The sequence below is a fragment of the Motacilla alba genome, chromosome 9 (assembly GCF_015832195.1).
Source record: "Motacilla alba alba isolate MOTALB_02 chromosome 9, Motacilla_alba_V1.0_pri, whole genome shotgun sequence".
Classification (NCBI taxonomy): Eukaryota; Metazoa; Chordata; class Aves; order Passeriformes; family Motacillidae; genus Motacilla; species Motacilla alba.
In genome coordinates, this window is record NC_052024.1 from 6,544,941 (window position 1) to 6,568,847 (window position 23,907).

General features: G+C 44.3%; 1 protein-coding gene and 2 non-coding genes across 8 annotated transcripts; all 3 read left to right on the plus strand.

Moving 5' to 3' along the window:
* Positions 1–1,184: 1,184 nt before the first annotated feature.
* Positions 1,185–22,263, plus strand: ATG16L1 (autophagy related 16 like 1). 6 transcript variants are annotated; one of them, XM_038145239.1, is made up of 19 exons: positions 1,185–1,478; positions 2,488–2,581; positions 4,791–4,896; positions 6,303–6,376; positions 6,566–6,817; positions 7,695–7,760; positions 9,975–10,064; positions 10,837–10,893; positions 11,094–11,141; positions 11,844–11,946; positions 13,937–14,042; positions 14,162–14,232; positions 15,704–15,775; positions 17,694–17,814; positions 18,641–18,746; positions 19,280–19,429; positions 19,835–19,882; positions 20,249–20,350; positions 20,784–22,263. In XM_038145239.1, exons 1-19 carry the CDS (start codon positions 1,364–1,366, stop codon positions 20,875–20,877), a joined length of 1,875 nt encoding a protein of 624 aa, XP_038001167.1. In that variant the 5' UTR covers positions 1,185–1,363; the 3' UTR covers positions 20,878–22,263. The 6 variants fall into 6 exon arrangements, with proteins under 6 accessions (XP_038001167.1, XP_038001168.1, XP_038001172.1 ...); XM_038145240.1 differs by having other exon boundaries at positions 9,978–10,064; XM_038145242.1 differs by lacking the exon at positions 11,094–11,141 and having other exon boundaries at positions 1,186–1,478; positions 9,978–10,064.
* On the plus strand, positions 12,157–12,426 carry LOC119704819. Its single transcript, XR_005258041.1, has one exon.
* On the plus strand, positions 14,588–14,849 carry LOC119704818. The gene has a single exon (XR_005258040.1).
* Positions 22,264–23,907: the final 1,644 nt, after the last annotated feature.

Genomic DNA, 23,907 nt, shown 5'->3' on the forward strand with positions numbered 1-23,907 from the left:
CTGTCGACAGGGAGGGCTCCGAGCAGAGCCCAGGCTCTGTCCTGGGGGCCCAGCAACAGCATCAGAGGAACGGGCAGGGACTGATCCCAAGAAGTTCCCTCTGCACAGGAGTCAGAACTTCTTCCCAGGGCAGTGCCCCAGCCCTGAACAGAGTGCCCAGAAAAGATGTGGACTGTCCTCACAGGGGATATTCCAGAGTCCTCTGGATACAATCCTACGGCCTCTGCTCTGGAATAGCCCTGCTGGAGCAGGGAGGTGAGACCAGAGGAGCCACTGTGGCCCCCCAGCCTGATCCCATCCCGTTATTCCGTGATTCCCGGCAAGTGACGAGGGAAGCGGCGGGATCTTGTAAAGGGGGGGAAAGAGCACAAAGACCACTCAACACACGGCAGTGCAGGTGTGTCATGTTTGTGTAGTGTAGTACAACATTCCCTCTGCTCTCTGTGGAGCCCTTAATAAATGTCCGATGCTCGCTCACAGTAACACCCGTGCTTTAACAGTGCCAGGCACGGGCGCGGCGGTAGCTGCCGAGGTCGGACAATCCCGTTGTCACGTGGGCACCAGCCCTTCACCTCACCAAAGCCCCGCCGGCGTCACTGGCATGACACAGTGCTGCCGGCCCTGCAAGGACACCGAGCTGTGAGCGCTGTGCCCGCGGAAGGCTCGGGCTGTGACTCGACGCGCCCGCCCCGCCCCGCCCCGGCGCGCCGGGCATGGCGCAGCCATCGCCCCCCACAGCGGGCAGCCTGTGCGCATGCGCGGCCTTCAGGGCGGCCGGGGCCTCAACATGGCGCGTTGGCCACTCTCAAGATGGCGGCACGGGAGCGCCCAGGATGGCGGTGAAGCCGCTCTCAAGGTGGCGGCTCAGGCACGCCCAGGATGGCGGTGAGGCCACTCTCAAGATGGCGACAGGGCCATGCTCAACTTGGCGGCAAGGCCACTCTCAAGATGGCGCCTACACGGAGGGCACAAAATGGCGGGGCAGAGGAACTCCTCGTCTCAGAAAGCGCCTGTTCTCCCGCCTGGGGCCGACCCCGCCTCCGCGTTTGCAGCGCGATCTCGCGTGGCGCTTTCCGGCCTGGGGACACCGCTGCTGGGGTCGGCGGCTCCGGAGGCGGGCGGAGGGCGTCAGGCAGTGGCGGGGCAGCCTCTGTCGCGGTCGCGGCGCGCCGCACAGACGCGAGGGCCCCTGACGTAGCGCGGCGCCATGGCGGGTGTGGGGGCGCGGCCGCGGGCCCGGGCCTGGCTCTGAGGGGGCTCCCGCCGCCTCCCCGCGCTCCCGCCGCCTCTCTGACCCTCCCGCGCCGCCCGCCCCGGCCCTCTCCGCCCGCCCCGGCCCGCTCCGCCCCGGCCTGCCGCGGAGATGGCGTCGGGGCTGCGCGCCGCCGGGTTCCCCCCCTGGAAGCGGCACATCGCGGAGGAGCTGCGGCGGCGGGACCGGCTGCAGCGCCAGGCTTTCGAGGAGATCATCGCCCAGTGTAAGCGGGGCCCGGCGGGGGCGCGGCCGAAGTAGCGCTTCTGTTCTCCCTCAGCGATGCCCATCAGTATGTGCAGGGAGACTCTGCTCGGTGGGCAGGGTGCTGAGTCTTCCTCTCTGGAGGTTTTCCAGAAGTGGATTCTGTCCGGTGCCCTGTGCTATGGGATGGCCCTGCTTGAGCAGGGAGGTGGGATCTGGAGACCCGCTGTGCTCCCTTCCAGCCCGAATCATTCTGGGATTTCTCCTCTTCTTCAAAAGTGGGAAAGCCGTGGTGGCACAGGGTCCCTGGGGCCTCGGCCGAGCCGTTTTCACGGGACTGTACGGGACATGTCTGTAATAACAGGAAAGCTGGAATTTCTGTTTTATCGAGGAAAATATGTAGTTGTTTCAGTTCTCTGAGAGGCTGAAGCGCTTTGTGCGCTGGAGACAGTGATTGAATGTCTGAATTGTCTGCACAATTCCCGCCCAGTTGCTTGTGGAACCGAGAACAATGCTGCTATTGACCCTGCTCATGGTCTTTTGTAAAATTCGGAGCTATCCAGGGGCCAGTACTCTCTGTTCAGGGCTTTCCTGCCTCAGCTGTGTCAGGATGGAAGATGGGTCCCACACACTGTGGGAGAAAACAAATGGCAGAGCTGGGTTTGGCCTCTCTGTTCTCCTGGTTGCCGTCCTTTGAGGAGCTGTAGAGTCTGAACTTCGAACGCTCTCTGTTTTAGCAGATAGCAATGCACCTGAGGAGTTGCTCTCTCTTCCTTTATTAAGCTTTCACAAGACCATTCCCACACAGCATCGGGATTCATGAGGAGTTCCTGGGGTTGTAGGTGGATGGTGCCTTAACCTGTTAAGATCAAAGAGGAGAGAGAACACAGTGATGTGGTGGAGGCTCATGAAGCATTTGGCTGTGTCACAGTAATTAAAGGGACTAGATCACAGCTAGTGATCTAGGCAGGAGAAGATGGGAATCTGGATTTGCTTTCTGGTTGTCTTAAGTGCATTTTTTGCTCCTGCAGATAACAGGCTGCTGGAGAAGTCAGACCTTCATGCGGTGCTGGCTGATAAACTTCAAGCAGAAAAATATGACATGCAGAGCAGACATGAAATCAGGTATGTAACGCTCCTTTTTTTGTCAGCAGCCGTTTGTTGTTCACCTTGTAACCTAAACCACTGTTTGATGCCTCACACAACAGCTCCCAGATCCCTACAGTGACTTGGCACACAACAAACTGAAATTCTGTTGGACTAAATAAAACTTACAGCTGTGTCTAAGCTGTGATGAAGTTACAGTATGTTTAGAGTATGTAGCACAAAAAGATCCGGCCAGATTTGGGAAGGAAGCTGATTTATCACATACTCATGGAATAGAGGTGAACCACAATGAGCTGCTGCTCCTGCTCTGTTTGCCTTGTAGCACTTACAGTGTTTTTCTGCTCTTCCTGTTGAGTATAGGATGGTTTAATGGCTTAGTTTCTTTCAATCTGTGTCATCACATGAAAGGAGAGAACAGAAATAAACCATGATTGCAAAGTGTCAGTCCTAAGTAAGCCCCAGATGCCAAAAGGAAGGTGTTTTGGGCCTGCTTTTAATAGGATTTCTTGGGAAGCTTCCTCCCTAACCTGGGAGTAGCAGTTGTGCTGAAGGCAGGGGTTGTGCTGCTGGCTCTGCTGGCATTTGACTGCACAGCAAACCCGTGTGCCAGAAGTGTCCCTTGGACAGCCTGTCTGTTCCGGGTGAGGGCTGGCCAGCTCTGCCCTCAGTGTACCTGAAGAGAAGGCAGGGCCAAGGAGCTCAGAATTCCAACTTCTCTAAAAATTGCTTCCTCTGTTGAGGTTCTTTTTGCTCTTGTCCTGAAACGAGAACCCCTCTACAGCAGGGAACTGTATGAGCATGTCCAATTGGGATACAAAACAAATCAGTATAGCAGAGAAGGAAGAAGATTCCTGCTGGGTTTACAGGAATTGCAGGCAAAACTCCAGCAGGGTGGGGTTAACACCCATCTGAAAGTTCTCAAAAGCTTTCTGATGGCTGCAGCTGTCTTGAACCATTTCAGTTTATGGGAATTGTGTTCTGGCTGAATGCCAGGTCACAGATGAGGCTGGACCGAATGCGGATGAGAAGAAAGACACAGAAGCAGCAACTGAAAGTAAATACTCAGCTGAACTCTGATACTGTGCTCAGTATAGGACAGGTTTTTGAAACAGAATTACTTTTCTAGTCCTAGATAGCTGAAGAAAAGTGGTTTTACTTCCCTCAGGGCCAAGGAGTAGTATCTCATGCTGGCTGTAGGGGTATGTGGCTGGAGCTATAGGATGTGTTGGATGTTACCACAGGACTTGACTTCTTGTCTGTTTGCAGACATTTTTTTGGAAATGCAGTTAGTGCAGCATTAGTTCAGTGAGGGGTTGGTTGGTTGGTTGTTTTTTCAGAAGAGCATTAGGTTACTGATATCACTGTGAGACATTTGGATGGATTATCTGTTTCTCCCTGGACTGTTACAACACAAAATGACTGCAGAAAGGAATGCAATTACCTTGTTCTGTTTGTCTGATATAACGGTGTTGAAGTTAAAATTACGACTTTTTTAAAAAGTTCTAAAAGCTATATTCAAAATATAGCTGATAATGTGCTCAGAGTCTGTGTCTGTATATGCTTTTAAAAAAGCTTGGTTTTCTCTGTTCCTGGTTCCTGCCTCTGTGCTTTCAGAGACATGGGTGATAAATGTTACATTCTGTAGTTGTTTGGGGAGGAGGGTGCTATAAATGTTCTTGTGTGTAAAAATTCAAGATTATCTTTCAGTAATAGTGTTGAAAAACACAGTTAGTAATCACTTCAAAACTTATGCAAAAAAGAGTATAGTCAGGCCAACGGAGGAGTGACTTGTCACACCTGAGACTGTACACCCAAGGGCCTGGGAATACTCCCTTGGTTTCCTGGCTTCTGGATCTGTGCCCTCTCCAGACATCCTGCATCTCCAAGCTCTACCAGCTCCCTCCAGAACAAATCAGGGTGGTAAAATATTTGTAATTGTTCCAGAATTTAGAGAGTGTGCTTCTAAGACTCAGTCATCTTCATGCAGATTTAAACAAAGGCTAGTTATCTTCCCTTGGAGTTTGAATACTGGTTTAGAAATGTACAAAAAGTGAATCTAGTCCTCAGGAGATGTAACTTTCCAGTACTGTGTGATTTGGTTTGTTACGAATCACCTGTGTCCCTGGTGTACAGAGCTTCCAAGGGAGGCAATGTCTGGACCCTGGCAAAGGCACAGAAAGAACTGGATTCTAGCTTGGGACATCTCTTCTTCTCTGTCCAATTGCAGCCCAGGACATGATAGCACATGGAACGACGCTCAGCTGCAGGAACTGGCCCAGCTGAAGATAAAGCACCAAGAGGAGCTGACTGAGCTGCACAAGAAACGTGGCGAGGTTGGAAAGTCTTCTGTTCTCTGTGGTGCATATGTGGCCTTTTGGGAGCCTGACCATGATTTTACCAGGCTCATTAATCATCATTTTTTCCTCCTTTCATCTAGAGCCTTTTTAAGCTTCCCCATTTTTTGATGATTAAAACCAACCAGGCACAGGCTGGTCTGTAATACTGTAACCAGGAGATGAGAGCTTATCTTGTCAGTATAGTGTGATTATTAAGTGCTGAATTTTCTGCTTCATTAATGAGTTCTTAGTTGTATTAGAGGAGGAAGGAACTGATCTGGGCCACAGAGCTGTATATGACCACTAGTAACTCGGGAAGACGTATAATGAGTGGGGCATAGGGGGCTGGGTGCAGTTTCACAGGTCTCACTTTGCAGCACCAGCCAAGACTGAAAGAGCCACAGTGCTAGGCTGGAAATGGAGTGCTGGTTCAGAGCCCAGGAGTTCTGTAACAATGACACTTGGGCCCGGAGGAGAGGAAAAGCCAGGGGTCTTGGATTTGTGTTTTGGGTTTTTTGGTTTTTTTGGACCAGGAAATAGGGAATTTCAGCAGCAGAATTGGGTTTTTAAAAGCACAGCAGTGGACTGAATGAGTCTGAAAGCTGAATGGGACTGCACACTTTCATAGGGAAAAGGTGTGAATGGCCTGGAAAATGCTCCTTTGATCACAGCCCACTGGATGTGTGGAGAAGCTCCAGTGTCAGCAATTCTGAGCTTTCCAAAGAGGAGACTGTTTTCTCTAGGAGGTGTGCGCCAAATGGTTAGGGCACTCAGAATAGTTTCTTTGCTTCCAACCTGGTGTCCTAAAACCACTTACACAGGCAGGCACTCTTCCCAGAAATCAGTCTTCCTTCTTCCTGGGCAGCTGGGGCTGTGCCGCTGGGTAAGGTATGAGCTAGCAGCTGCAGCTTGGCAGCATGGCCTCTCCCTTTCTGTGCTCTGCAGGCACTCCACCAGCATCTTCCTCTGTGAGAAAACTCTTGGTGGCACCTGTGTTCACAGTGAGAGCTGTGTCTCTTGAAATGGCTGTCCTGGCCCTAACAGGATGATTTGTTTCTTGGTTGTCAGTACTCATTTGTTTACTTACTTGACAGTTTTTAAATTCTGTATTGATTTTTCCACTACTAAAATTTCTTCCTAATATACATTCTGTTTGATTTGACTATTAATGAAACTTTTTGAGGGAAGACAGTGAGACATCTTGACAATTTATTTTTGAAAGTGGATTCTCTGATTTAATGACCTGTGGAGCAGATCTGCATAGAAAGCTGGGGTAAAAAAGACCTGAGATGTGTGATCCATGCTTTTAATGCTAGATTAATCTGTGCTTGCACTGAAGGCAGCTCAGTATGTTATCCACTGACATCCCTGCAGTTTGTAATGAAATCTTCTCCTCTCCCCAGCTGGCCCAGTCTGTAATTGATTTGAACAACCAAATGCAGCAGAAGGACAAAGAGATGCAGATGAATGAAGCCAAGTGAGTAAGAACTGTTTTGTCTGTGACTAGATTTCGGATGGAGTTCTTTATTGGAGTTATAATATTCTCTAGGAGTCTTAGCCTAGGGCTAAAAATGCCTTTATGAGTCATTGTGCAAAGAGCACAAGGAAGATGGCACAGGTCCCAAAGGAGGTCCTCATGGTTTTGTATGTTTTGTTGCCATTCCAGGATTGCAGAGTATTTGCAAAAGATTTCTGAACTGGAAACAGAGTGCCAGGAATTGCGTAGCAAACTGCAAGATCTTGAGCGAGCTAATCAGACACTGAAAGATGAATATGATGCTCTCCAGATCACCTTCAATGCCTTGGAGGAGAAACTAAGGAAAACTACTGAGGACAACCAGGAGCTGGTCTCACGTTGGATGGCTGAGAAAGCACAAGAAGCCAATCGTTTGAATGCAGAAAATGAAAAGGATTCAAGGTGAGATTCATGACCTTTGTTTGATAAAACTGATGTTTTTCAGTTATGAGTGCATAGGATAAAACCAGATTTAGTTTTGACCTCTGAGATCCCTATTCTTGCACAACACAGTGAGAGTCCAGAACTTTCTTTTTGTTTTTCCAGCCAAGACAGACTGACGCTTTGTAAAAACATTCCTGTGTTTTAAATGAATAAAACATTTTTTTTTGTTTCTTCAGCAACATTTAACTGTGTGGTGAAGATCATAAAACAGATAGAACCTGTGGGGTTTTGCTGGTATTAGATTTGGACTTCTCTTTTTCACATTGCATCTTATACTGCTCCTAGTTTTATCTTTTTTTGACTTGACTAACTGCAGTGTTTTTTGCATTCCTCTAGAATGAGCATCTGCCATGAGACTGAGCTATGTAAAACTTACTGCAAAAGTAATTTGTATGGCTTTTTTTCCTTGGAAAATAATTTTTCTTCTGAATCGTTTCAGCTTACTTGCCTGCTGATGATACCTGGAGACTGACCTATATTACAAGTCTCACACTAGCTGGCAGTTTTGTATTCGCTTCGCTATCATAATCGTTGTTTTGGCAAGTTCTTGCCCTCCAATCTAATGTGTATTCATATGGATCATAAAGGGCTGTAGGTTCACTTTGCCTCATTGCCTCACTTGAGTGATCTTGTCCTTTGCTACTCACAGTAAGAAACCTGCCTACCCTGCCCAGAGAATCTTGAAAAGCAGGATAAAATTAGAGCACGGGACTGTTTTTGGTTTGTTTTTTTTTAAATCTTATGAGGCCCATCAAAACTGTGCAGGGTAGCCTTTGGAATGGGATTAAGGAAATGTTGCTTTTCTTTATTAAAAACCTTGGGTTCTCTTTCTTAGGAGACGCCAGGCCAGGCTGCAGAAGGAGCTGGCAGAAGCTGCCAAAGAACCCTTGCCTGTTGAACCGTAAGCAGTCTTGATTTATAGTCTCTTTCATCAGTTTATGCCTCAGGTTTATGCAGAAGCATGATAAATGGTATCTTTGTTACTCCTAAATTGGGTGATGTAGAGGAGTGTTTGCACTTCTTGTGTAAAGTCAGAAATGTGCAGCAACTCTCCTTACCTGAACTTACAGAAGAAGGAGCTCTTTTAGGACTGAAAATACATGCTTGGACTGAAAGTCCCAGGAGTGGTTCATATGATCAATAGATGTTGTTACAAAAATGTTTTTATACTGAGATATGCGCCTTTGGTCTTTAAGATAGTTTTTCATGAAACAGTGAAATAATGAAACTATTACTCTGGAGATGCCTGGATTTAAAAATATTAGACTCAAACATGCTCAAGGATTTCCTGAAAGAACAGGTACTGAGAGAATTAACCTGGATGAAAATACACGGCATCCATACTGGCAGGGATTTATTGTTTAAGGGAAAAACAGTGGAGTACTTTACCTGGCAAGATGAAGAGAAATCCCTCTAGTCCCTCGTTCTTGCCCTGCTGTGTTTGGCTCTGGGTGGTGTGGGATCAGGTGGCTGAAGTGGGCAGTGGGAGCTGCGGGTGCTCTGAGCTGGGCTGATCAGGGTGTTTGTGTTTGCTCAGTTCACAACAGCTGCATCTGATGCTCTGTTCCTGCGCCCTGCTGAGTGGTGCCAGAGCATTCAGCTTTGTCTGGAGATCTTTTCTCTTTATGCTCACATCACAGAGTCACATTAAGTGCTGTGCTGCAGGCCCTTGCACAGGACAGAAGTAGTGCATCCCTCTGGAAGGGGCGCTTGCGAAAGGCTGGGAAAGGGAGGAAGGGCATGTGGAAAGGGAGTATGAGACACCCTATAGCATAATTGCTTCTGTATACTACTCCAACTCTGCTTCAGAGATGGCTTTGATTTCTTCTTGATGATTTTATAATTTGAGAGGGTTTGTGTTGTGTAAATGTGCTGCTTACTGAGGGGAAAAACTGCACTATTTCAGGGAGTGTGCCCTGGTGGTTATATTTACTTAAAAATACATTGTTAACCTGGAAAGTTCTTTCACTTCACATAGTTTTAATAGCATAAAGTTTAGATTTTTAAAAATAAATATTGACAAAACTTGATAGTATTTTCTTGAAACACAAGCCTGATACATTCAATCAGTGAATATATTTTCTATAGTCTTTTCATGTATACTCTCCTACAAAATCTTAGAATTGAAATTGCAGCTATATTCTGAAATGAGAGATTAGTTGGTTTTGTCTTTTTAAATACTTTTGCAGCTGAGTGTTACCTGATGGCACAAATTGGTTATTTAAATGCTGAATATAAACTTCTCTTCAGTCAAATGGCATTAGTAAAGTGTGTTTAAAAATAGCTTGTCCTGCAAAATCAGCAGTGGTGGAAAAATCATCATTGAAGGAAAAAATACTAGGCTGTCAGAGCCCATGCTGACTAATGGGGGAAGTCTTCAGCATTAGCTGAGTAATTTAGCTGGATTAATTTATTGTACATGGGTTGGAACCTCACACTTGTGTTCAGCTGACCACCAGCACTCTAATGGAGTGAGCAAAAACAGCTCTCACACTTAATGGTGCTGTACCTGAGGTACAACAGTGTAGAAAGTATCAGGGTGTCTTTGGTGTAAGTGAAGCAGGAAAATTCAATTAACCTCTTGTGCTTTCTTTAACACTTGCTTGTTTTGAAACAGCAAAAAAGGTGCTGATATCACCTATACTGGGTGTTGCAGTAACTCATGTTTTTGTTGTTCTGTAACTGCTCCAGCAAGTGTCATTCACTCTGTAGTGAAGCCTTGCTCAGGTGTGGTGGGTTGTTACAGTGCTGTATGTGGTTAGTGCTACAGGCTGAAATAGGATGCCTGTAGTAAAGAGAATGTGAAAAGAAGGTCTGAAAACAGAAACAAGGGGATGTGGAAATCCAGCCCCGCTGTCAGTGAAGTGGAATTGGCAGCTGGAAGGAAAAAACCTGACATTTAGTTGCTGTCTATATCTGTTTTCAGACACTGTGTGTTGAATTCCATCTCTGGCAGTTGCATCAGTGTGTGTTATCTGGATCTACCTGTGTGCTGCTACAGCTTCATAAACCTGGGGTGCACTGGGCATGGAACTGACAGGCCCTGGAACAGTGCTATCCTGTCAGTTGCTGCTGTCAGTGCTGATTGAAAAGGAGGTGTTTTCTCTCACTTCAGCAGGGATGATGACATCGAAGTGCTTGCAGATGAAACCTCTGACACAGCTGAGGAAACCTCTCCGGTGCGAGCTGTCAGCCGGACATCCAGGTTTGTGACCAAGGGATTCCTGTAGCATGTCACTGAGGAAGAACAAGGGGCACACTAGAGCTGGAACAATGGTGGGAATGTAACTTAGGTTTCTGGTAGCCTTTAGATGGAACACAGTTTAGTGCTTCTACTGGAGCAGTGGGAAGCTCATGTGCTGTACTCTATTGCCATGGTTTAGATCTGCCATTTTCCTTTGCTGTTTTAACTGAATTACCCTAGTGCCTGAAAAATCTTTGTTTAATCTTTAAAACAAATATTTAAAAACAATATAGTTAATAATGTGGCTATTATAATGCCTGTTGTTTTATGCCTCCATTACTCTACTAGATATCAATGTGAATATTGATATCACAATAGCAATAGCTATTTGCAAATAGCTGGGTTTATCTGAAATGCTGAAAATAATCTTCACCTAGATTAAATGCATCTTGTTCTTTCTCTAGAATAGCAGTGAGTGGAAAGTAAGAGGTAGTCACATGAGGTCATGGATTAATTTGATTGAAATTTCAGACTTGGCAGACTGTTCTATCTAAACCCAGCAATTCACAGGGTGAGGTTGAGGGACACTGAAGAAACTTTACCCACAAAATGAGTTCTGAGTTGTAGTTCCTGTTGACTTTTGCACTGATGCCTGCCTTGGTGTTCTGTGTCTCTGGGCTGGGTCTGAGGGGAGGGAGTCTTTCTGGAGACATGTTGCTATGAAATGTGTTTGTATTGATCTTTATGTGGAGAAGCTATTCACAAGGTTTAAACCTGTCCTCCCCTCCTTCAGTAAGCGACTCTCCCAGCCAGCTGGAGGCCTTCTGGACTCTATCAGTAATATCTTTGGGTAGGTTAGAACACTTTCACCTCCTTGTTTTGTTTATTGGTTTCAATGTACACCAAAATATTGGTGATGCAGGGAATGCAAACAAGTATTTCCAGCCTTCCTTCTAGCTTCTGCCTTTCTTTTTTTTTTTCTTTTTTGTTCTCCTCAACTTCCTGTTTCTTCCATCTTGCCGTGTGCTGACCTCTGACCTTTCCCTCCAGTCTGTCTGAGTCTCCCCTTTTGGGACATCAGTCTTCTGATACTGCCAGGTGAAAACATTATCCGCTCTTAGTCCAGCATGTGATTGTATTCCATTGAAGTAACATGGAGCCCAGCTGCATTGTGCTGATTAGATTCTGCAGTTGATAACCCTGGTTAGAAACTATCAACAGTGAGAGAGGCAATGAGCCCCTCTTTGTGGAGAGAATACATGGGGTTTGCTCTTACTTCTCACTGCACGTTGCTCCTTCAGTAGGGTTAATTAAAATAAGTCGTTGGGTTCTTTGCTTTGTATCCAGAGTGGAGCCAGTCTTTCTAAGCTAAGCTCTGTAGTAGGTGGATGTCTTTGCTTAAATGGAGCAGCCCAAGCTTTGGAACACAGCATTTTGCTGCCTGGGATGTAGTGCTGAAATGGTGTTGAGTCTTCCTAGACATAACAGTGGAGCTGCAGACAGTACCCTGTTTCTCTTCCTATTGAAAACATTAAAACACTGCTCCAAAATGAGGTCAGTAATCAGTTCAGATAACTTATGTGGTGAACTGTGAAATATCTAAAGCCACAAGTGAATATAGTGTTACATGACAAATGTAATTTTTGAAAGATGGGATGAAAAAAAATATGTTAAAAGCACCTTCCCCCATTTTTTACTTTCTGTACAGAGTAGTTAATTGACAGGTAGACATCAGGATGAATTCAAGAGAAACAGTGTTCATTTCTCATTTTAAAATGTTTTTGCTTTGTTTCATCTCAGGAGGCGTTCTCTGTCCTCATTCCCTGCACCCCAGGATAATGCAGAGCCACATCCAGGTGCCAGTAAAGAAGTGAGGGTGCCCACTACAGCCATTTGTGTCTTTGTAAGTACAGAAGGAATTCTCTGCTTTGCCATTCTTTGTTCTGATTTTAGAGGAAGAGAATCCCTATGTGGGAACTGATATCCCGAGACTCTTTGTGTTGGCACTGCCAAACAGGAAGGAATTCTTGGTTTGGTAGAATTCATTCCATTCCATTTAATTCTTACCACACACATTTCTCAGAGCCAGTGTGCTCGATGTCTGTCTTACTGAGGTCGATGATGACAAAGAAGTTTTCTGAGGGCACAGGGAAATTCCACCCCATTACCCTTTGGCTCCCAGCAGTCCCTATTCTATCATGCCATAGTAGAGCTGTGATGGAGGAAGAGATTGCTGACAGTGTGGGATTAATTCAGTTCCAGTTCTCCACAGTAAAAGGAGTTGTGGCACCAAACATAATCCAACAAACCTGGTGAAGAGGAGCTCGTGGTGATGGGGTGTCCTTATTGGCTGTGCATGATCAAAGGTTTTCAAGCTGAGACCTCCTTTATGTGTTCTTTGGCCTCACAAAGCCAAACTTAAGTTTCTGTGCAGGGCATTGTCTTGTGACTGAAAGGAAGTTGTCTTGTAATGCAGCTGCTTGTTTGAATATGCCTCTGGAGCTTTCTTAGGCACTCAGAGCTGGATGTAGATTTTTCATGGATATTACATGACTACTTTTCTTTATCCAGAGTATCAGCATGGCTCACTGCAGCAGGGCAGCATGTGTACTCTTGCCTGCCCTGTTACCATATTCTGTAGTGGAAGTGGTGGATGGAGGGAGTAGCGATGTCACCTCAAGTGAGAGCAGGGTCATGACTGAAACGGCAGCTGGAGCTGGCTTGAATAGGAGGCATCAGGTGAGGAGGTATTAGGCTTTAGCTCCAGTGTTTTGAGCCCAGGTGGAGGGTCAAGACATGTCTAGGTCTGGCAGAGCACATAGGAATTAATGCAAGAGCTCTGTGGCAGAGGTTTGGCAAATGCAGGGAGCAGACTGGGCTCACCTTTGGAGAAGCAAGTAGGAGGTGGAAACTGTAGTCACTTCAAGAATCATTCCCAGGCATAGCTTCTAGGCAAGGCCTTTCACCAGTTTTGTTGTGAGTGGCTCCTCTGCATCTGCAGAAGGATCAGATTTGAAGTGTGATTAGCCTTAAATATGAGCTGGCAGACCACTGTCAAGCAACAAGTTCCGTAAAAATACAAGTTTCCTGAAAAGCTGGTTTTGAAAGAGCAAGTCCTGAAAATACTTAAAAAATAATTACAGTTGTGGTGGTAATATTGTGTAGGTAAGTAGTATAAAGCTGTGAAATGAATAGAAGAATAAAAAAGGAATTAATCTTAAAAATCTCATAGGTATTAAAAAGTTCAAGATTTCAAAACATTAAGCTGTGAGAAGCAGGGGTGCTGGGGGATCATTGCATGTGCAGAGAGGAGGCACAGCTTAAGCCCAAGTCCTCTGCAAGCAGGTACTGTCACACTTGTACTGCAGAATCACCAACACACCCAGTGAATGCCGTGCATCTGCTGTGCTGTTTCCTTGCAGACCTCCTTCACTCAAGCCTGACTTGATTGTTCCATGGTTGCATGAACTGATTGGATCATGTTCCATGGCTGTCTCTAGATGGAGGAATGAAAAGTTACTTTCCTTCTACAGCACATCAGCTGTTACTGTTTTTTGTCCTGTCCTTTCCTTATTTTTTTTTTTTCTGGTGTGATGTAAGAGCCTAAGCTTATGAAGCATTATCAGGCTTTTGGTAGTTTGTTATTGCTGCTGAGTCCTTGCTGCTGATTTTTTTTTTATGTGCCTTTGTTTTTTCTTTAAATATGGATCAGCCCTTTTGCTGTCTGTGCACCACCAGCCACAGCAGAGTTTCAGTCTGTGGCTTTATTTCCTCTGAAAGATGCACAGCTGTGATTCTGTGTAACCTTTAAGTTCTGTAGCTTTCTGATCTGTGGGTTGTGGGTGTGTGCTAATTGCCTTTTGGGTGGCTGTTCTGTTCCTTCCCCTCCTCAGGATGCACATGATGGGGAGGTGAATGCGGTGCAGTTCAGCCCTGGCTCCCGGTTACTAGCAACAGGAGGCATGGACCGGAGGGTTAAGCTTTGGGAAGTCTTGGGAGGTAAACCTTTTTGCTTTGGGGCATGGTGGGATGCTAAAAAAATTTATATTTTGGGTCACTTTGTGTTAACTTCTGTTCCAATCAATCGCTCAAGTTTTTGTTCATCTTTCTCTGTGCAGATAGGTGTGAGCCCAAAGGTTCCCTCTCTGGCAGTAATGCTGGGATTACAAGCATAGAGTTTGATAGTGCTGTGAGTATCTGTGCAATATCCACTGTTCACAGTTGGGAATAAATTAATGGAATTATGTTGTTCTCTACTATTGTTTCCATTCTAACTGAAGTTACCTAAGAAATGAGTGAAAACATGAAAGTAGCTAAAATTGTACAAAAGACCTTTATTTGATAAGATGCAGTCTGTAATTCTGATCCTTGCCTTACAATTCAGATAATGATATGCAGCTCAGACATTGGCTGTTATGGATTTTTGTTTAAAGTAAGAAATTAGCATTCCACTGAAGCTGGCATAACAGCACAGAAGAAGCAAATACACTGAGGCATTATTGCGGTGAAGTGTTTTTTTTTTTTTCCTATAAATGCTTTACTGAGGTCTGTGATGAATAGTAAAAGGTCTGATTATCCCAAGACTTGCAGTTCCATGCCCTCTTCTCCCAGCAGTTTCTCCCCAGCCATGGCAAAGCAATGGTGTGGCTGGCAGAGTGTTTGCTGACAGTGTGAGATGTGCTCAGGTCATGTTCACCTGGAGCAGCGGAGACATGACTGAGATCAGCATCCAACAGTCTGCTTGAAGGAGTTTGGGGTCTTGGATTGGTCTAACTGGACATGTGATCTGACTTTTCTGCTGAGACCTCTTCCATAGCACAAAGCTGATATGATTTCTGCCATTTGGTGATCCTGTGTGCTAAATTATGATACACACCCAGGAGGATCCTTCATTAGGACACTGACCAGCTCATCAGAGATTTGCTGTTAATCTGCAGGAGAAACTAGAGGTTTGGCAAGTTGCTTGAAGACACTTGCTGTGAGAATTGCCTGGATGACACACCAAAGGATTAAAAGGATTCAGGATGGTCTTTTGTGATGGACAGGAGTGCAAGCATTAATTTTGTGGTGGCCATTCTCCATCATGGGTGACTTGTGGAAGCCCTAAGCCTAAAGCCATGAACAAGCCAATTTCTCTCTCCTCAGGCAGATTTAATTTTTGAGATCTTAGATTAAAATGCTAGAATTTTAATGAAAATGGCAAGAATCAGGCTAATTCCAGTCTGAGACCTTTCTAAGCAGTGGGGGTAGATGATGCAGGGGTTTTTCCCTCTGAAAAAGAAAAAAAAAAAAAAACAAAAAAGAGGAAAACAACTCCACAATAGAAGAGGGTAAACTAGAATGCATTTTCTCACTGCAGCAGAAGGGAAAGATGAATATCCTCTTTCTGGTCTGGTTGTTGTTATAATTGATATACATTATTCTTGTTATAATCTATAGCTATGATTCTACAAACCCTTCCATTTTGGGGAGAAGGAGGTGCCATAGCTCTTTGGTAAGGGTTACAGTAGCTTTCCATACTGGCATGTGCTACTGTGGTTTTGGTTTTATTCCTTTTTCCCTTTGACAAAATAGCACTAATATGGTTTTATTGGAAATATTTAAATTTGGTTTGCATATTAACTAGCAGAAGGAATTTGAAAGGAATCTTGTGTTTACAGGGTTCTTACCTCTTAGCAGCTTCAAATGACTTTGCCAGCAGAATCTGGACAGTCGATGACAATCGATTACGGGTGAGTCTTGCAAGGCAAAGCAGTGCAAGCTTGTTTCTGTCTTGTATTCCCGGTTTTGTCTAGTGGGGACATGGCAGTTTTGGAAGTTGGGCATTTACAGACACTTTCAATAGTTCTTTTTGTTGAGAGGTTCTTTATCTCTTAAAGGTCTTCACAGCAAGACCTAAAATACAGTGTTGATCTCCACACAGCCCTGCAGGAATCTCCAGTTACTGTGTATTTTCCCAATACAACCCCCACTAGAAACATCTTGCCACATAAAGTGTGTGTACACTTTTTTGTACCCCTTTTTATGATTTATGGAGAGCCACCTCAATGTTTCAGTCTCTCTCAAAGGACAGGGTGCTGAAAAGGGCTTTGCGGGAGACAAAGAGGGACTTCTGTTTTAAGTCAGGAGCAGCATTCTTGAAAAGGAGCCCTCTGCCTGGCTGTCCAAGGTAGCAAGCCTCCACATGTTGGACATCATCCTCAATGTCTTCTGAAAGGTTCCTCCTTTCCTCCCAAATACTTTGTACTCATATTCTTCTCTAACAGTTGGCTCTGATTTGAAAATAATCCTTTGATAGACCAGAAGAAAAGTTTCACAGCTTTCAAAGAGCCTTTTTTAATTGTCATTTCCTATCTACACTTTTCCTCAGCTTTTTATTTTAGTAAGATACTACTTTGATGTTCAAATCTTCTGACATTTCAGTGTTGATTATAACCAACAGATGCACTGTAATTCATTGGGTAGCTCTCATTGTGGAGATGTCAAGTCTCAGGAAAGTGAAGAGTATCAGTTCTTTTGCATCTTCTCCTTGCAAAATCTACTATTGGATGTGAATTATAGTGAATACAAGTTTAGCAGACATAGATTACTCACTGCAAAAGGTTACTTATGCCTGCAAACAGTCACATCTTCCTGTAATGCTTTGGAGTGCACTCATTGTTTCCAAGATGAAATAGTCCTCTCTGTTTCAAGTGTGAGCACTGTGGACTCTTCATGGCTTGCACATAAGCAGGAAGTAGTAAAGCTGAAATCACTGTAAATTTGGCCAAAACTCTCTGCATAAATGCAACAGCTATATGTGATGTCAGTGCAGCAAGGGCAGAAGAGAGATGCAGAGTGGAAGATAGATCCTCCTTGCTGGAGTTTGTGTTCTTTTCTTAAGGCAAGGTGGTATTTTTGGGATGATGTTTTCTGTATCAGGTTTGGGGTTTTTTCCCAAACTTAGCTCCCATTTCTTTCCATTCTTAAGGTCTTTTATTTTGTGTTTCCCCAAGCCCAGATTGCTTTGTGTAATTTGATATTCTGTCGAGTATTTTTTTTTAAAAATCTTAACTACAAAAATTTCTGTCTTGTTTTTCGTAACTCTTACTTTAGTAATTCATTGTCTGTTTTGTGATTTAGTATGTAAATGTTGAGCAATTCTAAGTGAATGTGGTTCATGTTCTTAGCCCCAAAGAGCCTTCCTCTGCACTTAAAGAAGCTGCTGTGGAGAGTTTTTCTGAAATCCCTGGTTGTCTCAGCTTTCAGGCTTTAAGATGTAATAAGAGTTGAGACGAGGTACCCTGTTGTGTCCTTGAGGGAAGTTCCATATAAAAGTAGAAAGGCACAATTTGCATTTTCAGTATGCTTTAACCCCTTGGTTTGTCCTGCAAGGCAGTGTTGCACTTGTCATCTGTCCATGAAATATAGGTGTACAGAGTGTTGAGGAAGGAGCTGGCAGGTTCCTGAGTAACTACAGAAACTGCAGCAAAAGGTGACCTGTGTTTCCCAGCTCCAGGCTGGACTCTGGTAATTAACACTCCTACTCAATCATGATCTCTGTTTACCTGTTATAGATGTTTTTTCTGCCAAGCAAAGCAGGAGACATGCGAATTACAATTTGAGAAGGTGGAAATACTCACTTTGACCATGTCAATCTCTTGTCCCCAGCACACCCTTACAGGTCACAGTGGTAAAGTTCTGTCAGCCAAGTTCTTGCTGGACAATGCTCGTATTGTTTCGGGAAGTCATGACCGGACCCTCAAGCTCTGGGACCTCCGCAGCAAAGTTTGTAAGGAAGCCTAACTTCTGCCTTTCATCCATGTTTTGTGCTTCTGCTGAATGCTCCTGGCAGTCTGGTGTCAGATCAATTATTGAATCTTTTTGCCAGTATAAAAATAGCCAAATCTAGCAGTCATCCCATTTTCTGTTATTCTTTAAGTAAGTGAATTCTTTCTGCCTGTTACCTGGAATAAGAAAACCTGTGTGTGCAGGAAGCACTGCTAATGTTATTACACTGAGAGCAGCTGGTTTTGGGAGTGTTCTTTGTTTACTGTGGGAATGGGTATTTTAGTCTTCCACTAAAAACTTGGAGCCAGGCCAGGTTTTTAACTCTGAGGTGGATGGAAGTGTCTCTTGGAAACATACCAAAAATTTTAGCATCTCAAATGAAGGAATTGCTAGGATCCAGATTTTTCTTTGGGAGCAACACCTTATTTCCTTGTTTTTTCTCCTACTGGGGGCTCTTAAACCTGCTTGCACTGAGAGAGCATTTGAGAGTCAAAGTTACCTTGGTACCTGACTTGCAAACGTAGGTCAAGGAGACAGATTCATGTTGTTTAATAGTAGCAAATTATAGCTGGCTAAATATGAAGTGGAAGTAAAGCAGCTGTCATGGGAACTTCTCAAGTCCCAGCAAAGGAGATAGAGAAGGGCAGAGAGGTTGAAGACTTAATCAGGATTATTTTAAGACGGTTTGTCCTGTACCACTCCTTGGGCACTGCTCTGTGTGGCCACTGTATGGCGGGGGGAGGGTTTAGGGATTATTTTCTGTCTCAGTTTTCATCAGTTTGGACAATGTGAATTTAAGCATGTCACCATTGGTTTCTCCTTTTTAGGTATAAAAACAGTGTTTGCAGGATCTAGCTGCAATGACATCGTGTGTACTGAGCAGTGTGTAATGAGTGGACATTTTGATAAGAAAATTCGTTTCTGGGACATCAGGTAAAACTATTGTAGCAGAGCTGATGGTGTATTAGTGGTTACGGGTTTGCTGTCAGGTTAATTTGAATTAGGGTACTCTTCTTCCTGAGCTTGGTAGCTGGGGACACTGTTATAAAAGTGGCAAAAAGCCATCAAAGAGACTTTTGTTACTCCTTTTAGGCTGTTTGGTATTCTGTGTTTGGGATTTTTTTTTTGTTTTCTTTTTTTTTTTTAGTTTTTTTGGATGCCATTTCTTTTCTGGAAAGACAGCCTGCTTGCTTGTAAATATTTTTCATTAGTCAGAATTTGCTGTTCTGGAGTGGGGAAAGTAGTGTCTTAACTGTTTGCTGGAAATGCTGTCCACAAGGTGGGATCTAGCTTGGGAAAGAAACAAAATGTAAGGATAAACCAGTAATCCTTTTTTCTTCTCTTCCACATTGGACAAGTCAAAGTTTTGAAGTTTTGGTGCACTGGTTTGGCTTCTGGACTCTAGTTCACAGCTTTCTTTTTTTTTTTTTTTTTCTTTTTTCTTTTTTTTCTTTTTCTGTCTTTAGGACTGAAAGCATAGTAAAAGAACTGGAGTTGCTTGGAAGAATCACAGCTCTGGACCTGAACCCGGAGCGAACAGAGCTTCTGACCTGTTCCCGCGATGATCTGCTCAAGATCATTGATCTGCGGGTCAGTGCTGTCAAGCAGACGTTCAGGTGAGTGTATTGTGTATTCCTCACAGGAGTACTGTGAATTTCAGGACCTTGTATTGTGGGTTACCCTTAGTGCTGGAGTGGTTTCCAGGGCCTCTGTGAAGACAGCAGTCTCCTCCCTTTTCTTTTCTACATGGCAAAGTTCTCCAGAAATTCTAGATACAGCAAAGATCTGTTCTAATGGATCTTCTCATGTTTCTCTTTAAAGAAGGCAGCTTGGCTTAGAAGTCTGTGTTCTAAAGGAAATAATTTCTTCAGGTGCCATTGAGAGAAGGGTGTATGAGAAACATGAATTGGGATAAAGGGATGCTGGAGTTTATTCTAAACCATGCAGAAATCCTTAACATTGTCTTTAGTAAGTATCTCTTCTCATAAATGAGTTAACGTTATCTGATTCTAACTTTCCAGTGCCCAGGGATTCAAATGTGGCTCTGACTGGACAAGAGTTGTATTCAGGTAAGGTCAGACATAAACAAGATACCTGATAAACCTTTCCTCAGCTAAACTGAGTGATTCCTGATGCTTGACTGCAGTGGTCCCCAGCTACGGCTAGAAAAATGGGGCAGAGTTTGTAATTTGTCCAAGGTTACCTCTTGGTCAAGCCAGAGCGTATCTGTAAATATTGATCCAATGTCTTGGAAATGCTCTGATTTCAAAGTGCTTTCACCTCTCAGTATTAGCAGGTGATAACACATAACTCCTAAAAGACTATTTAATGCCAAGTTGCTTGCTTAGGAAGTTGTGGGTGGAATGATGATGTGTGCTGAAAATTGCTGACTTGCAAATTGTTCTTTGCCTTCTGCACCTGGTCTGATCTCAAAGCCCTGATGGTAACTATGTGGCTGCTGGCTCAGCTGATGGGGCCCTCTACATTTGGAATGTGCTTACTGGGAAATTGGAGAGGACGCTTGCAAAGCATCACAGGTGAGGGAAGTGGGACATGCAGCCTCGGGTGGGGCTCTGAGTTGTGGATCTTGCTGAGCTATCAAAAAGTTGGAGTTGTACAGCTTTGCAACTTTTATTGGCATGTGAGAATAATTAATATACAAAGTCTTTGTGGATTCATGGCAGTATTCTCCAGATTGAATTAGATTAGATTTGTTGTTGTTATCTTGTTAAACTGAGATATGATTCTAATAAAGTGCATTCAATATGTTTTGAAGAAATTATACCTCCCTCAGACTGATTAAAAGCCCAAGTCTCTTGAGATGTGAGAAGGTGGGGGGTTTTTTATTGGTAATAAGAGTATTATAGTAATTTTTTTATTGGTAATAAGAGTATTATAGTATTTCATTCCAGTGCCAAGTGCTGTTGTGGAATTCAGCTTTTTTAAACTTACTCTTGCCTTCCCTTTCAGTTCTTCTATCAATGCAGTCACGTGGTCACCATCGGGTGCCCACGTGGTCAGTGTGGACAAAGGAAACAAGGCTGTGCTGTGGTCTGAGTTTTGACTGATGGAAGGTGAAAGGCTGTGTGTGGTGGTGCTGGTCCGTGGCTGCACAGCATGGAGACCCGAGCCCAGATCCATCCAGAGTCAGGATACTGACAAGTGCGTGGGCTTTGCTTTCCAGAGGGAAGTTCTAAAGCAATGGAGAAAGGAGCCTGAGTCAGAGACTTCTCATGGCCGTAACTGCACTGTGGCACTTGGACTCGGAATGGGATTAGCTGTTGTAGATGGAGAATGCTACTTAGTCATGCCTTTACTTGCAGTATCTATGCACCACGTGGAGCTGAAGATACTAGCGGGATTCCTCACCAGACAGCTGTGCCAAATATCCTGTCACACAAATGTATCTACAGCACTTCTGAGCTGGAAACTTTGGAAAGAAGTCATTGTGTATGCTGACTTAAAGCATGTTCTGTCTCCTGTGTTCTGTTCTGGTGGCCTAGTTCAGGCATGGGGTGAGAAGATCCTGAAACACATCCTAGGCAGTCTGAAGTGTTGGAATAGCTTTTAAAGAGGGTCTTCCATGGCTCTGACAGCTCTACCTTTGAGTGATCAACTCAGTTTAGATCTGTTCTGATCCTGGCACAGGCTCTCCAGCACTGTCCTGTGAACTCTGTGTATCGGTTCTTGAGGCAACGGTTTGTTCTTCAGGACTTCTGCACCCTTGTGTTGAAATGCCTTTCAACAGCTTGGACATCACAAAATAGGAGGTTTTTAAAAATCTTTTTATACCGCAGGCAGTTTGATTACTGGGTGTGAGGAGAGAGCTAAGCTTGATGAGGTTGTTCTAGAAGTTGTGCTGCAGCGATGAGGAATGTAGTAATCCTGTGACTTCAGTCCTGGAATACAGGTGTTTGGTTCCTTTTTCTGTTCATCCGTCCCGTCCTGGCGGCTGTCAGTACACAGGGGAGTAGTGGCATCAAATCCATTGTTTTGGTGCTGGCAATTCCAGGCCACTTGCCCCGTTCTTGAGCACACGTGCAATATCCCCATTTGCGCTGGAGCCCTCTGTGGTGCGGAGCGGTGTCTTAGCTCTGTCCCTGTTCTGGCACCCTAAACCATGATGTGTCTGAGTGTGAGCTACCTGGCATATCTTTATCCAGCCAAACCTTTCCACATCATCTGGGCCTCAAGACAAGCCACCAGCGTTTTATTGCCTTTTTATTTGCACTTTATTTTCTTCTTTCCCGATAGTGTTTTACTATGGAAGCGTGTTCTTTGGAGGGGCTGGGTTGGGGGAGCTGGTCTGACAGGCTCCCTCTAACCCTGCCTTTCGTTCAGACACTTTCTGCAGAGGGGAATTAGAGTACATGGGGCAAAGTTTTTATTTATTCAGCTGCCCATAAGAACTTGATTGTAAATAAACTTGTGTTCTGCTTTTAAAACCCCACACTGCTCTGATTTATTTATTTGTGCATTTGTGTGCGAGATCTTGTTTGGAATGAGTGCAGAGGGGGATCTGAAATACCATTTTCCTGATGAATTGTGGAATTTGGTGTTGAGGAGGAAAAAGGAAAATGCTCTTAGGTTGGGGCTAGATGTGCTGCAGGTGCAGCCTAGGCTTGCACTGTCTCAGTAGTCCTGCCTTGAGACTGAAGAAAGTCTTGCCTCATTGAACAAGTGCATCTGTCTCTGTTCTTGAAAGGTTGATGTATTGTTGGATGTTTTAGATAAACTACTGAACTGAGGAAATCAGGATCTGTATTTCAAACACTGCTAAAAATAGGCATCTTTTTCTGCTGTGAGACTTTGCTAGCTTGTCAAGTTTTTAAGACAGGAATAGGAGTTGCACATTTCTTTAAAAACACAAAAACCCTGTTGAAGATGTTTCTCTGGTTCCAGCTTCAAAGTCATGAAACAAAGCCTGCAGCTCTTCAGTGTACAAATTTCATAACCAATAGCCGTCACTGGCCACCCTCTGTTTTTCATAAGAAAATAAGCTTTTATTCAGCTCATGGATGTGAGAACTCTAGCAAAAAAGGAAAGTTGGCATTCTGAACAGGTTCTAAGGGCAAGGTATTTTTTTCTTCTGCCTGCTGCAGTGGCATATGGTCTTTGAAAAGGCACCTGCCACGAGTCCAGGTGACCTTGGTTACTGCAGGAAAGCAGATCACGAAGTGGCAAGTCAGCATGATGAAAGATTATTGGGAGATTAGCATAATAAAAACTGCAGGCTCTGCTGAGGAGGATCAGAATGGGTTTAGGATGTTTATAATTTAGACTGCTGCACTTGTGTTTTTCTACAGCATGGACACAGATCTTGCCCAAAGGGCTTTGTTAGGCCCATTGATGCTGTTATGAAGCAGGTCAATAATGCTGAAGGATAACAGCCAGCTAGCTAAATCTTTAAGCATTTTGGATTAAAGTTCCTTAGCACCAAGGTATGCAGGAAATTCTAGTGAGCAATTTTAACCTTTCTTTTTTTCCTATATTTTGATTACTTCTGTTGCCTCCTTTTCTGCTTCAGCCTGCAGAGAGAAGAAGAGCAAATGAAGGAACCTGCAGTGCACAGGTGGCTGTAGCAGTTTTGCTGCCAGAGGTGGAGCTGTCCTTCAAGTGGATTTGGGGATGGGTTGGACATCTTTCTCTGAATTAAGGGTGCACTAGGAGCATGTGTTACAGAGAGCTGTTTCCAAGATCTTCTGAAGATGTTTGCAATGGTACATGTGCCAAAAGGAATGCTCGTGCTCTCCTAGAGAACTAATAACCCTGCAGTGGCTGCAGCACAGACTTGTACAAAACCTCTTCCTCCCTTTGCTTTTGCGAAGTGTGACTGAGTTTCATCTCGGGTTTCTTCCTTACTTCCTACAATAAGGACCTGGCTTCCCTTCTGCAGCACAGGCATGTGTGAATTTCTGTGGTTCCAGCCTGGCTGGTTTGTGTTTGCCAGAGTTGATTAGACAGAGTAGTGATTAAGCTCTCCAAATAATCCACTTCCAGTTAATAAAATGTTGCTGGAACCCTGAAAGAGCTGAGGAACATTGCTTCTGTCATTCATTTTTTTGAGTAATTATGTAGCCCTGGCCACTATATT

Bases quoted from the DNA above. Each gene is read 5' to 3' on its own strand.
- ATG16L1 (XM_038145239.1), top strand. From the start codon at position 1,364: ATGGCGTCGGGGCTGCGCGCCGCCGGGTTCCCCCCCTGGAAGCGGCAC. The intron at 11,947-13,936 runs GTAAGTACAGAA...TCCCCTCCTCAG, and splicing joins CTACAGCCATTTGTGTCTTT to GATGCACATGATGGGGAGGT. The intron at 14,233-15,703 runs GTGAGTATCTGT...TTGTGTTTACAG, and splicing joins GCATAGAGTTTGATAGTGCT to GGTTCTTACCTCTTAGCAGC.